The 16,846-nt window shown below is 40.7% G+C and overlaps 3 protein-coding genes across 9 annotated transcripts in view; 1 reads left to right on the top strand and 2 right to left on the bottom strand.

Annotated features, from left to right (window-relative positions):
• LOC148407784 (uncharacterized) overlaps positions 1–6,984 on the bottom strand; it is a 227,954-nt gene extending 220,970 nt beyond the window's left edge. For all 5 annotated transcript variants that reach the window (XM_088402152.1, XM_088402151.1, XM_088402149.1 and 2 more), the window contains exons 1-2: positions 6,678–6,984; positions 859–952 (exon numbers count right to left, since the gene is read on the bottom strand). The gene's annotated coding sequence lies outside the window, so the exon portion shown is untranslated. The remainder of the gene's footprint in view (positions 1–858; positions 953–6,677) is intronic.
• On the top strand, positions 3,954–6,623 carry fzd8a (frizzled class receptor 8a). Its single transcript, XM_088402381.1, has one exon. The coding sequence runs from the start codon at positions 4,360–4,362 to the stop codon at positions 6,109–6,111; it is 1,752 nt and encodes a 583-aa protein (XP_088258507.1). The 5' UTR covers positions 3,954–4,359; the 3' UTR covers positions 6,112–6,623.
• Positions 6,985–11,037: 4,053 nt separating the features above from the next.
• On the bottom strand, positions 11,038–15,863 carry gjd4 (gap junction protein delta 4). 3 transcript variants are annotated; one of them, XR_015863626.1, is made up of 4 exons: positions 14,756–15,863; positions 13,613–14,689; positions 13,402–13,508; positions 11,038–11,828 (listed from the first exon to the last, which is right to left on the bottom strand). XR_015863626.1 is itself a non-coding variant. In XM_088402034.1 (2 exons), exons 1-2 carry the CDS (start codon positions 14,817–14,819, stop codon positions 13,530–13,532), a joined length of 1,224 nt encoding a protein of 407 aa, XP_088258160.1. In that variant the 5' UTR covers positions 14,820–15,863; the 3' UTR covers positions 11,038–13,529. The 3 variants fall into 3 exon arrangements, 1 of the variants encoding a protein (XP_088258160.1); XR_015863625.1 differs by having other exon boundaries at positions 13,402–14,689; XM_088402034.1 differs by having other exon boundaries at positions 11,038–14,689.
• Between the last annotated feature and the right edge of the window lie 983 nt (positions 15,864–16,846).

The raw sequence follows: 16,846 nt of genomic DNA, 5'->3' as shown, positions 1-16,846 counted from the left end.
AGCAGCAAAATCCCTTTTTTATCTAACTCGGGTTTTTTCGCTTGCTGTCCACTGAAAATGACACCAGAGGGTTATGGCCCAGATAGTGACTCACATGACCAAACTCAGGTTATTGGTCGATAAATGAGCTCTGCAGCTGTGATGTCAATTTCAGAGTGGCAAAATTGTCACCCCAAGCTCCATCTGTAAATATCCAAAGATGGTATGTTTGTTTCAGTATGAATTGTTTTTCTACTTATTTATTTAATGTATTCTTTTTTAATTGACGAAATAAATACCAAATAGCACCTGTGATAAGTTTTTTTTTATTTGTATAACGTAAGACTGTTACACATAAACTTATGAACAAGCCCTTCCAGATCATTTAAACTTTTTTTTTTTTTTTATGAATGTGGATTAGGTCTTCCCAAATGCAAAAAAAAAAGGCTTCACTCACATATGTATTAAAAAAAGATTTCCTTTTGGAATTTATAACTTAAAAACAAAATATATATTGTAACATAGCATGTTTAGACTTGCGCTACAAATAAAATTATTGTGAACTTTTTTTAACCTGGTTTCCCTTTTAATGCTTTGGGATATAATGTGTTGAAAAAAATCCTACATGCGAAAATGTTGATCTTTATTTTCCAAAGTAAAAGCAAATAAGAAATAAATTCACCACAAAGTTGATGAGTCTGTTCTTATGGTGGATGACAGAAATCAGCATAGAGCTTTGATGTCGATTTTATATATATATATATATATATATATATATATATATATATATATATATATATATATATATTTGTATTTTTTCAAATAAAACTGACAATTTTTTTTTTGTAAATAATTTCTCTGCCTCCATATATGACTTACCATTGTAGAAGTGTTGTGGGGCACTTGGTGGAGACAATGTTCAGTTTTCAAGCCTTTGTTAACTTGTTGTTCCTCTCACTCAATTGATTCCCTCCTGACAACACACACACACACACACACACACACACCGGTTACACAGAGGGAACACAGCTGTAAAGAAGGATTTACAGGGGCCGCCTGTCCTCCCAGCAGTAGGCTGATTGGAGGGGCCGGTTGTGTTTGTTAAGGTAATGGGCCCTAGGTGAGCTAATTCACAGGGTACACGCTCCACGCTCTGTCACCTCAGGAGCACCTCGATTTTGGGGGAAGAAAAAGGGTGGGTGGGGATTGGTGGTCCAAATCCCCTCAGTCTTGCTCCATCTACTTCAGCCCCACCTGAAAGTGATTAACCGGGGCCAGCCATGAGCAAACAAGCCCCATATGGAGTGTCTATAGGCTGGAGCCTGGGGAGCCTTCCTCCACCTCTTTGCAGAAAAAAAAAGCCTGAGCAAACACGGCTAATGAAGTCTTAACAAGCAGCCCGGGGTTAGTGTGAGCCCGCTAAATGCCACCGAGGCTCTTGGAATTGTGTCCGGCAGATTGGCTAAATCTCCTCCAAGCTTTTCCCTTTACAAGATAAAGTTGCATTAGCATATCTCCGTCTCGCCATCTCATATAGTCTTGGAACTGTGAAGCGGTCACACTTGATGGGCTTCCTCTCAGAGCACTTGATTATGTCGGGCGGAATTGGCGTTTAAATGGAACGCATTAACTTTGGTTCCTGATGTTCGTTGAGGATTTTATTCATTGGTCACACATCTTTCTCAAAGCTTTGGTGTAGGCTCATATTCTCGCACAGCATGAGGCCAATGCAAGATGAGTAGATATCATATCGTCATTGCGCTGCCCTGCTCTTACTTTTTTCTTCTTTTTTACCACATAATGAGAAATTTCACACCATTCATCGCATGCACAAACAAGCACTCAACCAGACTGGTGTAAACCTCCATAGAGCTGCCTGAACTCTTGTCTCCCAGCCAATAAAGTGCTCTCGGCTCATTTAATCAAGCTGTGTTGTCCAAGCAGGCTCAACTCCGGGCTATTACTTTCATTCAGTGGGTCAAGCCTGTAAAAATAGCTTGCTCACATCATAAAGATCGGGCTGCAAACCAAACATAATATCAGCAATATGAAGTCCTCGCACACAATGTTGTATTTTGCTCAGATGGGAATGGAGGAAAATGCCTGTTGCGCTTGACTGTAACTTGGCCTCCAGGAAGTGCCCACCCTTTTTCTTGTTTTATTCAGTTAAAGGAAAGCTTTCTGCAAATAAATTAGTTTGAACTACCTTCTTGCATGATGTCGAGTGATGTCAGCATACCTCAGAGACAGCTCGTGTTTTGCTAGCATCAACAAGGGCTATTCAGGGTGGACAATTTGATAAAAGGAATACGCACACAAAGTAAATATTAGCATTCAAAGTAAGTAAGCAAATGAGTGTTTTTTATTGATGTGACTAATTTGACTTTTGACTAACGACAAAAATGTTACGTCAAGGGATACTTTTATTTAGCCCTTTTCAGAAGTAGAAATTTACTATTCTGTCTGTTAATATGTTGTTAACTTTATTCATTTTAATGCAATAGGTCATTACCTGGGCCCTCAGCTCAGTGTCCCTTTCAGTTGACAGCAAATGGCAAAATTAGTTTTAACTCATTCACTGATATTGACGGCTACATACGTCAAAGATCTATTTTGAGCAAGCTGGCAGTTAACAAGTCCAAGTGCTGTTTACAGCTATATAAAAAAATATCTGTTTAAATTGGCTGGCAGTGAACATCTTAAATACATCAGTTCTAGATTAGATCTATTTGAACTACTCACACTGGCTAAATAATTAAAACACATGTTCCCAAATGACAGGACACATTTTTTTTTTTGAGAGAGAGAGAGAGAGAGAAGAAAAAGTATGTATCTGTGGGTAGTATCGCATCTTCCCAGAGTAGTCGATACCTTAAGGTAAAGTCTCGAACGGCCTGAAATATACTCATTCTTGCCTACTGTTTGCATATCTGATGTGTAACAATAGAAGTGTTGCATGTTTGATTTCATTTTAAATAATATTGTTGAAATCAATTTTAAAAAATACTGAGCATGGCCATTCTATTTTCCATCAAATCAAAAATAATACATGTCCTCAGTCCTTATTGAGAACTTTTGGATATATTAATGATATGTTAACATAATAATATGGAATCGACTTTGTCATTTGTTTCCAGGAAAAGTCAGCGTCAACTATGATTGAACTCTAGAAGAGCAGATAACTTGATAACAGTAGATAATGTAATCAGACTGTTAATTGGCAAAGACAGAAATAACACCAAATAGATATTAGTACAACAGAGAGATCATCAGACACACGCACTAAGCCAGTTACAACAGATATGAGTTCGTCTGTCACAGTTTGCTCTGCTGCTTGCTCTCTGCCGCCCGCAATTACGCCTCCCGCGGAGCTCTATGCAAGCGTTAAACGAAACATTAGCACCTCATTTGAAAAATAAAACAGCTTTTCACAAAGACAGACAGCACCCCGGGCAGTCTTACCAAGCGCAAATTAACCAATTTAGCAAACTGGCCTCTGGATCGCAGCCACACAGATGAGAAACCATAATCATGTTTGCCTCAAAGTTTAGTGGAGTTGGGGGTACCATGTTTAACACGCCCAAAATATTACATAAATTAATCATTTTTGACGGAGTAGCAAGGCAAATAAAGTTCTTTTTTTTTCATTTAAAACTAAGCGTATTACAATTATTTTTCAAGTTCCGTTAGAATGCATGAAAAGAACTGTTGATACTTGTCACCTCATCCAATGAATAATTCCGCAATTAGTGTTAAACAATCACTCAGCATTATGATCTTTGCAAATCATGTTTTCGGATTAATGAGATTGTGAGCATCGTGTTATCGGTGGTCAGTGTCAACAAATTTCAGTACAACCTTGAATGACTTCCGCGCGGCCCCGCCCCTACCGCGTTCTGATTGGAGCATCTCGGTTGGGGGCGCGGCCCGCCTGCCTCTTGTGTATATATCCACCACTTGGTCGGCTCGCCGCTGATTTACATGAGGACCAATAATAAAGGAGTAACAAACGCGCTGAATGTGTTTCTGTAGGAAAAGGAAAAGGCGAAGGCGCACGTTTCTTTCTGAATGCAGAGGATTTTTGTGTTTTTCAAACGGACTGGCGGGAGGATTGTGACAGCGCTCACAGGAGAAGACGGTGGATTCTGCTCTCCTCTCAGCCATCTTGAACTGCCGCTCGCCGCACTGAAGGCTACCTTCTCCAGCTTACATTCAAAGTAAACACAGGCGTGCACGCCACTCGCAACTCCATGCAAGCTCCACGGGGACGCGAGATGGGCTCGCCGCGTGTAATCTGACCGGACTGAAGGCGGGGGCTGGAGGATTTGCGGCAGTGTTTGGATCAGAAAACGCGAAAAGGAGCCGAGACTGCTTGGAGAGATGGAGCCCGACCTGTTAAGGATTTACCTGCTCCTCTCTCTCGCCCTCCTGCCCAGATCCAGCTGCACCACCGCTAAGGAGATCACCTGCCAGGAAATAGCCGTGCCCCTGTGTAAAGGTATCGGCTACAATTACACGTACATGCCCAACCAATTCAACCACGACACGCAGGACGAAGCGGGGCTGGAGGTCCACCAGTTCTGGCCTCTGGTGGAGATTCAGTGCTCGCCCGATCTCAAGTTCTTCCTGTGCAGCATGTACACGCCGATTTGTCTGGAGGACTACAAAAAACCGCTCCCGCCTTGCAGGAGCGTGTGCGAGAGAGCCCGGGCCGGCTGCGCGCCTCTCATGAGGCAGTACGGCTTTCCGTGGCCGGACCGCATGAAATGTGATCTGCTGCCGGTGCAAGGTAACCCCGACACGCTTTGCATGGACTATAACAGAACAGACTCGACCACCGTGTCGCCCGTCCTGCCCAAGCCCACAAACCACCCAGCGAAGGGTTTCAACCCACCCAAAACAAAGCCGGGTAGACCCAGCCCGCCTCGGAAGTACAAGCCGGTCCCGGGCGCCTGCGAACCGGGTTGTAAATGCTTGGAGCCCATGGTGCCGATCAACACGGAGCGCCACCCGCTGTACAATCGCGTGAAAACAGGCCAGATTACCAACTGTGCCATGCCTTGCCACAGTCCCTATTTCACCCACAACGAGAGGGCATTCACAGCCTTCTGGATCGGACTGTGGTCCGTGCTGTGTTTTGTGTCAACTTTTGCCACTGTTGCCACCTTCCTCATAGACATGGAGCGTTTCAAGTATCCAGAAAGGCCCATCATCTTTCTCTCCGCCTGCTACATGTTCGTGTCAGTCGGCTACATCGTCAGGCTCATCGCCGGCCACGAGAAGGTGGCCTGCAGCAGGGACTTGGATGTGGAGCACATCCACTATGAGACCACCGGACCGGCGCTGTGCACCGTGGTCTTCCTCCTTATTTACTTCTTCGGCATGGCCAGCTCCATCTGGTGGGTCATCTTGTCTCTGACTTGGTTCCTGGCAGCCGGGATGAAGTGGGGCAACGAAGCCATCGCTAGTTATTCCCAGTACTTCCATTTGGCAGCGTGGCTCATCCCCAGCATGAAGTCCATAGCGGTCCTGGCTCTGAGTTCCGTGGACGGGGACTCGGTGGCCGGGATCTGCTACGTGGGCAACCAGAACCTTGACAACCTGCGAGGCTTTGTCCTCGCCCCTCTGGTGATTTATTTATTCATCGGCACCATGTTCCTTTTGGCCGGATTCGTGTCTCTGTTCAGAATCCGTAATGTCATCAAGCAAGGTGGCACCAAGACTGACAAACTTGAAAGGCTCATGATTCGAATCGGGGTCTTCACGGTGCTTTACACGGTTCCGGCCACCATCATTGTGGCGTGCTACTTCTACGAGCAGCACAATAGGCAGAACTGGGAAATAACTCACAACTGCTCCAACTGTTTACACGAGAGAGAGCGCAGTAGGCCGGACTACGCCGTCTTTATGTTAAAATACTTCATGTGCCTTCTGGTGGGCATCACATCCGGAGTGTGGATCTGGTCCGGCAAGACTTTGGACTCTTGGAGGACTTTCTGCACCAGGTGCTGTTGGGGTAGCAAGGCCACCAGCGGCTCCATGTACAGCGACGTGAGCACGGGCCTGACGTGGAGGTCAGGCACAGCTAGCTCGGTGTCTTGCCCCAAGCAGATGCCATTGTCACAGGTTTGAGGAAGAAAAAAAAAAAAAAAAGAAACAAAAGCAGCTTATGTGGACTGCTAATTGTTTGGGAGATAACCCATCACACCCTGTCTTAAGCAATTTGCATTGTAATGAACCGCTGCTGAGGTGCTGCCCTCTTTTCTCCCTAAACTATGGGGAGAGCATTCAAACAAAGTCCAGGCATTCACACAGGTTTAATTCCTCCTTGTTTATAGGAATAAAGAGGCTCATCTCCAATTTTGGGGGCATTACTTCTTGTAAGCCAGTTCTTAAACTTCATACAAAAACATTTTTTAATTCATTTTTGTACCTCTTGTGCCAGAAATGTCAATCATGTCAAATATGGTTTAAATTAAGCCTTAAAAGGAGCCCCTAGTCGTTTTTTGTTTTTGTTTTTTTTTTACGGGTCATTCATTTTGTAATTTCAAAAATGTATTTATATATTGTACATTTGTGCATAAAAAAGTTTATAACTATTGTATATTTGTAAAAAGTGTAGATGTCTTTTTGTGGCAGAGCAAAAAAATATCTTCTATTTTGACAATAAAACATTTGACAAATGTAAAGCAAATTACCTTTTTTGTGTGTGTCTTGCTGAGCATGCGTGTTTTGTGGTCATCATCTTTTCAGGAAGTCCTTTTAACCGTCAGAAAGTGGTAATTAGAGGTAGGGGTTGAGTTGGAGCATCTCCATAATTGTTAAAGTCCTCTTCACATGCCTGCAGGAGCCTGCTTTCTTAATTTAGGAAAAAGGGGGACCGGTTGAATGTGGGATAAATGCAGGGAACGGACCCTTTTCATCTGCACAAACTTTGATCTTTCTTTTCCAATGGCGCCGAATAAAGGTGGTGAGTGTTAGGAGTGTCCGTCTGATGTGCCAAGGTTCCCCTAAACGTCCCCATTTGGAGGCTTTGATGGGCATTCTACAATTGAAAGAGCATTTTGGAACCCTTGCTTCTTGGGCGATCGTCAGGACTGAAACCTGCCAGTGGCCTTGGATCTTGTGTGTGTTTTTTTTCCTCCGCTTTTTCTGTGGGTCTCAATTGAAACATCTCTCCATCGGGCTCAAGCTGTGTCAGCGAGTGCAGGGGCCTTGACATGAATGATTCTGAAATTGCAAAGAAAGAGCCACAGGTGGTCTGTTCACATGATCTCACATCTTTGGAGCGTCTAATTGAGGTCTTTTTGTAACAAATGTATCTTGTGTTGGTCTTAATTAAGTCTTCAAGCTTTTATAGGGCATTATACTGTAACGGTTTAGAAATGCATTGGATTACATACACTGCACTCTAAAAAAAAAATGGGTGAAAAATACCAAAATACAAAATTGAGTAAGTTTGAACCAACTTTCTGGGTAGTTTTGCGTAAACAACTCCAAAACATGGGCCATTTTGTTAAGAAAAAAAAAGAAAGAAAGAAAATTGGGTCAAATTGACCCAATTATTGGGTAAGCCCTTTTTGACCTACAACTGGATAATTTTCGACCTAACCATGATTACAGTTTAAAAACAATTGGGTCCAAAGTAACCCAATTTGGGTCAAAAAGGGAGCAATATGCAACGTGGGGCAGGTTGACCCAACCTTCTGGGTTGTTTTGCCTAAAACAAAAACTTGGGGCCATTTTGCACATGCAAAAAAAAGTTTTATTGCATTGTGTGGGTTATCAACAGAAAAATTGGTCAATTGAATAAGTAACAACCTTCTGGGAGGTTCAAGTGACTCAACATTTTGGGTTGAATGTGTACACCAGAAGTTAGGTTGTTTGACACAATTTAGACGATTTTTGACCTATTTTTAGAAGGTGTTATAAGAAAAAAAATGGTGAACACAAAATTTCGATGTAACACATTTTGATATTATTTTACATTGGGCAATTCAACACAACATTATAAGTTTTGCTCACGTAAAAGTTAGCGTTCCCGCAATGTCAACAAATAAGTAAAAGTTTAAACAACTCATTGTCCCCTAATTTATTTATTTGCATTAACTCAGAAAAAAATATATGCTAACCTTGATGACATAAATGTCAATAATTTGTATTTTAAAGTTGATCCAATTTAAATAACTGTTTTATACCCCCCAAAAAGGAAATACAAAGTACAAGTTTTGTTTTTTATTCATGACAGTGTGCTTTGTCATGGCTGCATTTCTGAGGGAAAAACCATTTAACGTACACCTTTCCTCCCTCTCCTAAAATCCTCATATAATGTATATGTGCGTATAAGAAGTTCCACCAAATAGTACTCATATTTTCCATCCATCTTGCACTGTTTATTATGTCCTATACCGCCAACGTTTCAGCCAAGTGAAGCACCTGCTACTAGTGCCATCTAGTGGTCGTAGAGCTATCGTACATGTGTAATTTAGCTGTAAATCTTCACATTCATTGCAAACAGTACAGTCATTGCTATAAATCATCTGTCCACCACAGAAGCACGCACGATCTTGCAGATGCACATACTCTGTAATTATCAAGAAACTGGGCTTCCTACACTGGTTTGACAAGCCTTGTAGGTGCAGTTTACAAGGGGAAAGTTCCAGAATATTTGTGAGGTGCAACACAGTCCAGACTTGGCAGCAGGTCAAATGTCTTATTTTATGTTTCTAAGATTTTGCTTAGTATATTAACACGATATGATGGAGCAAATAAAAAGTTAGCGTATTGCCTCCCATATTATAAAAACATGCACAGTAGTTTAAATAAACACTCTAAATTACTGTAGCCGTGGATGAGACTGAGTGCAATGGTTTTTGCAAATGAAAATATAATTAAATGTCAAACAGTCTTAATTTGTCTCGACATTTGGTTTTGAAACGTGGGATTCCGGGTTACATTTGAGGATGGAGTAAGTAAAACCACAGTTTCCGTGGGTGTATTCTTACCTTAAATCAAACACATATCAGCCAGCACTGACTTAGGTGACCTTACTAGAGTAACGTTGGAACTTGATGGCCTCCAAACTCAGGCACTTATTCCCAGTTGGCTATTTGAAATACCAGATGCTGGACAAATGAAGAATGGAAGTCTTTTAGACTGCATGGCAGTCAAGAGGTGTCACTGAAACTTAACTGTAGTTTTGGCCAACTTAAAGTTTATTTTAAATTGAGGCCTATATTCCCACTGTTTTCTTTGGTTCGATTTTTTTTTTTTTTTTTGAAGAAATACAAACGGAGCATCAATTTGAAACCGTTCTAAGAGTCTGACTTTTTCCCCTCCATTGGCAAGCCATGCAACACAAAGCCATCTGGTAAAAGCATTTTTATTTGTTACAAAAGTTGAGTAGTTCTGCCATAGCCCAAGCCCGACCGTTTCCTTGACAACTACTTTACTGCTTGACTTTAAGGAGCGGAATGACTAATACAACCGAAAATGTCATCTTTTGATGACGCAGGTTATTTCGGTGGCGCAAACCGATGACGTGAACACGCACTGTTCTAATTAGGCAATTTACAAATGCCTGTGTAAATATTAAACCTTGGAGAAATTTCAGATACACAAAGTGTAATAATTATTTTCAACGTCTTGTTTTTGGCTGAACTTCAGTTATTAATGTACAGTTACTTGTAAAAATGAAGAAAACTACTTATATATATATATATATATATATATATATATATATATATATATATATATATTTGAGTGAAGCTTACGCTGTAACACATGTCAACATCGAGAGCATCTTCAGGTGTTGATTATTCTGATGTACATTTTATTCAGTTTTGTAAATTGTTTTATTTTATTAAGATTCTTAAAAAATCTCATGATTAGAATGTGCGCACAACGTGCACTTCTACTACTTCACTGAGCACCATTACTTGATTTCAGCAATGAACACATTATAATCGTGTAAAGTCACTTACCACAGCAATAGAGTAGTCGATGCCTTCTTCGTTTAAAATGTTTGGCTCCATACTCCGTCTGATTTTCGCCATGCTTAATTACCTCTGTGAAATTCAGGTGAGTGTTGCATACGACGCGTGGGCGTATATGCACGCATAAACACCAAGTCATTTCGAATTTCCAAGAGAATGTAAATAACGTGAAAACAACTCAGAGAACTCAACGCATCCAAGTAAGGCTCGATTGTTGAGTGGCAACGTGAGATGGCTGCCGATGGCTTCACTTCTTGGTACGGCAAGTAAGCGGAATCACGGCAGGTTCGACTTCTTCCTTTTTGGACTTCAAAGACCAAAATTCTTTGCGGAATGAACATGCGCAGAACACCAACATTTTTTAAGCGAATATTTACATGCCCTCTTAAAACCATGTAATGGTGTGATACGGGGTTTTAAAGGGTTATTTTATTTTATTGTATTAACATATTTGAATACGTAGAAATCATATAAATCATAATACAAAATAAAGCCCTTGGTTCATTAAAATTGCTTCAAATATATTAGCGCAATCCAATGGCTGCAATTAGTCAAAAAGACCTACTTTTCATCTTTATATACTTTTCAACCATTTACGCTTCAAGTATGAACATGTAGGTCCCGCTATATATAGCCTACCGGAACTGTGGAACTGTACATGTCTTACCTGTAGTACGCCCCACAAATTATTATTTTCATTATTATTTGTAGCTCGCCACATTGTCCACTTGAGGGCGCTATTTTTGTTGAATGATTCCTGTAGGTGCATTTATGGGCCCTATAATATGATCATCCAATTGTTGGCTTTTAGCATGTTTACCTGTTAGTGTTTGTCTTAATGGCCTCGTTAGCATAAAAATGGCAATACAACACCCATCCGAAACACCAAGACGGTCATGTCACTGTAACTTTGAAATTCAAAAGTTAACATTTAAGGATCAATTATTAAACCCTGATGAAATGTTACAGTCAAAAATCAGGTTGAACATGATTGTAAGCATGAGTTAGGTCTACTTAATTGTGGGTGACAGAGTTAAAAATGTAGCCTAAGTTGAATTTTGTTGAGATTTATTACAAGAATGAGTAATATCACCATTGGTATGACAATATAGAGATTTGAAGTTAGTACAATGCCAAAGAGCAGCCTAAATTTCAAGTAGGAAAATTCACCGTCACATTGTGTTTCAAGATGAAACAGTACTCCATCTGCAAGAAAACATTATAAGTCCAAAAGTTAAGTGTCTCTTGTTAAGGCATGTTCTCAAAATATTTGAGTGAAATTCCAAATAATGTGTACCTTTTGCACAAGCACACTAAAAAGACACTGAAATGCAAAATTCACAATTGGTTCCAGAACATTTCCTGGGATGTCAGTTTCTTTTGCCTTTTTGTTACTGCAGTCTGTAACCTGCCACTGACATTCTGTGACGCTCTCCAAACACCCCGTGGTCACTCCCATCCTGCATGAGTCAAAGGGCCAAGCATTGTGAAGACACGTGAGCTTGAGGAAGCCCGAAGCTTTTTCTTCTCACCTTCCAGAAGAGCCCATAAACGTACAAAGATCCTGTGATATCATCTTACACAAAGCCGATTCTCCAGGCTGAATGAAACGCGTGCAAGCGACTGATTTACTATGGGAGCCTCCAGCCACGTCATCATAAAGCAGATGAGGCTGTCAAACACTCTGCTCACTTCAGCTGACTTGACTCTTAGCATTCTGTGAGACGGTAGGGGTTTGACCCGAAAAATCTGTCCTTTGATCCAAGTGAAACCATAGCAGATGTCCCAGAGGGCAACAGTGGTCCTTTTCCTGGGCCTTATTCCTAGTAATGTTACTCCAAAGCTTGCTAGACCCTGAAATAGAGTGACAAGCTGTCTCCATAAATACATAAATTTATAGAGGTACATAGTTCTTTTATGATTGTGATGTCCTTAAACGTCTGATGCTTATTCTAATTAGTTTCAGCATTAGCCTAATACAGTGGTCCCTTGATTCACAGATTTAATTTGTTCCATGAAATTAGCCTATTTCAGTCCCAGAAAAACACATTTTGTTAAGACAATGTGAAAAACATGATAACATAAAGCTTTATAAACTTATTTTATTCGTTAAAAAAACTATAGTAGTAGTGTATGTGTATACTGTATGTGTGTGGAACTACCAGTTGAGTAAACATTTTTGACTAGAGTTCATGATTCGAAAATATGAATAATGTAATTTGGCCATATGTGGTAAAGTGGTTTGAACATAATGGTAAAATATAGACTAAATGCTAAAAAATGTTTTTATTTTTTTTAATCATACCAAATACTGTTCATGTTTTTAGGATTTGCATTTTACCTATATACTCCAACATATTGGGTCAAGTGGATCAAACATGTGGGTACATTATTTGGTAAATTCGAGAATAGAAGTAAAAACATTCAAATAATAAACATAATTGGTCAGCTTGCTCAAACATATTGAAATTATAGGCTAAATAATAAAACCATAACACTGTGGAGTATTGAGTGTGCACGTTTTGACCGTTAGCATTTAGTGTTTCACCAATACGCTTGAACATATTTGTTGAAGTCCTTTGAGTGCTTTTATAAAATGTAGGCTAAATGCTAAAAATGGCTTTTGATTCCATGATTCCAGTGTTTTAATAGTGCATATTTTTAGCATTAGCATCTAGCATTTTACCAATAAGCTGAAACGTATTTGGTAAAATGGATCAAATGTACAGTACTTGTACAATAATTAGTAGTCATTGCTCATTGTAAGCTAAATTCTAAAATCATATCTTTTGTTTTTGAAACCATTGATTGTGCTGGCTTTAGCATTAGCATTTTACTAAAAAGTTTGAACTTTGTCAATACATTAAAATAGGATATTGGAATAACTTTGAATACAGTATGTTCCAATGCAATAGCTCAATCGGAAATGTTTACTTTGGCAGTTCCTTGCTTTTGTATTCCCATTTGTACAGTCCTCAGTAAAAGGTTGAAATTACAGATCCCCCCCCCCCCCGTTTAAGCAATGATATATCTGAAACTTGCCATTTCCCAAGTAAGTACGTCAAGGTACCACTGTAAAATTCAAACCAAACAAGCAAAGATGGCCACATAGGCCCCTCACATGAACTTTGACCTCAAGCACAGGCGGTGCCCCGAGGTGGAATCAGGACAGGTCACGGCTTCTTTTATAGCAACTTTGGTCCGGAGTGGTGGAAACAGGTGAGCTTTACTTTTAGATTAGCTCAAGGTCAAAGTGCGCCCCGCCCAGTAAGGCTTAAGGCTCGGGCATCTTCCCTTCCCTGACTTGTGGGAGTTATTCTTGACGCAAGATATTGTTGCTGGCTCATCAAAGGGTGTAAAACACAAACCCCAAAGAGAAGGCAACATGATCTGTTGGCAGTGTGTTCATTAACCACAAGTGACGTACAATGAGGTAGAACGGTGAGGGATCCAACAGTTGTTGCCACTCTGTAAAGCTGGATCTCAAGTTGCTCTCACATCTTATTTACCTTGGGCTCATCTCACATGACAACCCTGAAAATAAAGAAAAATAAGTCACACCCACTCGGATCTTTTCTCCTGACAATCATCATTTGATAGTTCTGTCCCACTGCCCAGATCCACCAAAGCGTACTGACCGGTCCTCCTCGTACTAGCTCCTGTTCCCGTGGGTCTTGGAGACACCCCGGGGTGTTGCCCAAGGTCCTGCCTGGGGGGCGGTGGAGGTTTGAGCCTGCTACGTTTATTCACACAAATGGCTTTGGGGCTCGCCGCCGGCTCTAAAGGACAGAAAGCCAGCTGGTCAACTTTCTTCTCAAGAGCTTCTTCTCGGGAAGGAGAATAGCCATTTTTTCTGTTGGTGTTGCAGCCCTGAGGATCCAAAGAGTGAGGAGCATCTTGAATAAGTCCAAGCACCCCCTCTTTGGAAGAACCCCTGCTGCCTTGCCTCTTCCGGAAGCTCCCTCTTGGACCAGCCTCAGTTTCCAGAGCCTGACAAACCAAGGACGAACTTGGATCGGGTGTCCCCAAGAAATCGTGCTCGTCCTCATAAACACGCGCCATCAACTTCTTCTTACTCTTCTGTCTCACGGAGCGCTTAATAGCACAAATAAAATCCAAGCCATTGAGAAAAAGGGACAGAGCGGCCACGCCTAGCATCAAGTTGAGCATCACTGTTTTCTCAGTAGGTCTGGAGATGTAGCAGTCCACCTGAGTGGTGCATGGAGGGTGTTGGCATAGAAACCTCCTTGGGATGGAGAAACCAAATATGTAGTAGTGCGCTGCTCCAAATCCTGCCTCTAGCAAAGTCCGGAACATCAACTGAAAAACGTAAGCGCCGGTGAAGCATCGGACGAATCTTCTCTCTACACCTGAAGATTTTCTTTTTCCATATGTCTTGACTGACATCTCTTGCTGGATCTTGTATATTGGATCCTCACCCGGGCCCATCACGCTCATGGTTACACTGAGGCCATTTGACACCTTATGGATCACGTAGATTGTAAAGATGATGTAGGGCAGACTTAAGGTGACGAGTTGCACCAGCCAGAAACGGAAAAGGGATATCGGGGAATATATATCGTAGCATACATTGGCACAGCCTGGTTGAATGGTGTTGCATACGAATCGCTCCTGCTCATCCTGGTAGAGCGGGTAACCAGCAAAGAGGAGGATGAAAATGCGGAGGAAGAGCATCACGACGAGCCACACTTTTCCTGAAGGGAAAAAAACAATGATTAGAAGTATACTTAAAAAGAAAAAAAAAATCTACTTCAACTCACCGATCAAGGTAATGCTTTGATTAATAGAGATAAAGATGATTTCTGATGGACTGGATCCCGCCATGCTTCCCAGATTTTGGGCTTGTGGCTTAATTCTCCTTGTAGGACCTCAACGTTTGTCACCTTTGGCTTTCTCCTAGACCTAAAGCAAACTCAGTAACACTTGATTGGATATAGCCAACATCAAAGCTTCCATTGCTAAAATTCAACATGATCCATTTTGAGTCCCCCAAAACTAACAGAAGTGGGGAAAAAAAGGGAAAATTCTCCTGGACTGCCTCTCCATGAGTCCTCTACAGACAACTGGCAGTCCTGAGACAACAGAAGACGGGAGCGAGCCCCATTGTGGATCTATTCTTAACACGCTTGCAAAGGCACGTCGCTGTCCTGCATGGCATTGCAGAGATATTTTGGGGCCCGCAGGACGTCCTTACAGGAAGACAACACACCTCCAGGGTTACAAGGTTGAAATTCAAACAGAATGTCAAGTATGTTCAAACTAGAACTAAAATCATAAAAATGCTTCGCTGCAGCATCGCGTAGCAAATCAGGATCTTTAGCATTCGGTTTATAATTGCTAAACACACACCACTAGCTTTGAGTCAAAATTCTATGAGAATATGGTCTTGAAGTAGATATGAGAAAAAAAAGAAAACATAACTCAACAACCTCTACAAGGTGCTCTAGTCTGATTGTCCATCTGTTCTTGCAGCTGTTCCCATTTCCCCAACTGAAAGGATGAACACAAACAGATGATCCCCCTGTGCTCATTTCACTGCTTATTATTAAAATGAAAAACCTCCACAACTATTTTGCATAAAATGAACCAGGATTATTTCATTGGTTTGAGTCAAACAGTACTGCTAAAATCAAAACATAATAATAAAATGCAAAACATTCCTACATCATTGTGAAAATAAATGAGTAGTTTCTACTTAGCGGTAATAATCAATTGAAGCTTCAAACTCTTGATGACATGGTAGCAACTCTTTTGCTCGTGGGTAGTTTAAAACCATATTAACATACCCACAATACAAAAGGTAAAACAATTTTTGAGAAAATAAATTCTCAACACACAACAACACCTCTCTTATATTTAAGTACTGTTGTTCACACGTATCACATTGCGCAACCCCAATAGGTAACAGCAATCACTTTTGCGTCTCCAGCCCTTTGGGATCACTTCCTCTCTTCTGGCACCTACTGGTCAGACGCAAAAATGACACAGACCATGCTTTCGACAAGATTTTTTGGAGTTTGGCGAGAGACCCAAAACAAACAGATTAAGAGCATGCATACAGTGCACAAAACGATAAACGCCATTTTTCTTTTTTGCTCCCCTGTTTCTTTTTCTACATGAAAAAAAGAATTCTTCTCAACAGTTGTTCACTAATTTTACTCAAAAACGTGATAGTGAGCACTTCATTTTTGTGGAAATAATCCATCCCACCTCACAAGTGTGCAAAATCAAGATGTGGATTAGACCTCATGTTTAGGGCACAGTATTTGAGAGAAATAATTTTGCGCATGTAGAAAAAGTATTAAATCATTGAGTTCATCTCCTAAAAAATGGAAAGAAAAAAAGGGTCGCATTTATATTTTTGTTCAGTGTATGTGTACTAAACACAGGTCATCAAAATGTTGTGTTCTTAATGTGTTCTTGGCAACTAAATGCAAAAAACTGCACATACACACAAATATATAAACACTATGAGCTCTGTTAAAACAATATTTTTTTGATTAATTACAAAAAAACGTCACAATCATGTATCAACTCATTATTCACACTATTTATTTTGATCACGGACAATCCTTTATCTTCACTGCAGATGGTTATGTTAATTTTTCCAGTTGCTATTAGGTCAGTAATTAGGTCAATACATGGCATAACCTACCTTTGGTCAAAGATGAGTGAAGCACCTCTACTTGGTTTGTTTAGTAGTGAATTAAACATCAAAAATCACCCTGATGGGACATTAGATAAAACTAAGGCAATTTGTTGCAACTATTTTTACATGGAAGCACTCTTGGCGGCGGGCAAAAAATATTTACAAAAGCCTTTTTAATTACAGGTCGATGGTAATTAAAAAA

Source organism: Hippichthys cyanospilos, chromosome 19 (genome assembly GCF_059441005.1).
Source record: "Hippichthys cyanospilos isolate Australia breed blue-spotted pipefish chromosome 19, RoL_Hcya_1.0, whole genome shotgun sequence".
NCBI lineage: Eukaryota > Metazoa > Chordata > Actinopteri > Syngnathiformes > Syngnathidae > Hippichthys > Hippichthys cyanospilos.
Note: the sequence above shows the minus strand (reverse complement) of the source record. Positions and strands in the feature narration are given on the sequence as shown.

What these genes read in the sequence shown, in the direction of transcription:
- fzd8a (XM_088402381.1), top strand. Translation starts at nt 4,360, where the DNA reads ATGGAGCCCGACCTGTTAAGGATTTACCTGCTCCTCTCTCTCGCCCTC.
- gjd4 (XM_088402034.1), bottom strand. Translation starts at nt 14,819, where the DNA reads ATGGCGGGATCCAGTCCATCAGAAATCATCTTTATCTCTATTAATCAA. An exon ending in TCAAAGCATTACCTTGATCG is followed by an intron (nt 14,690 to 14,755) that starts GTGAGTTGAAGT and finishes TTTTCCCTTCAG; the next exon opens with GAAAAGTGTGGCTCGTCGTG.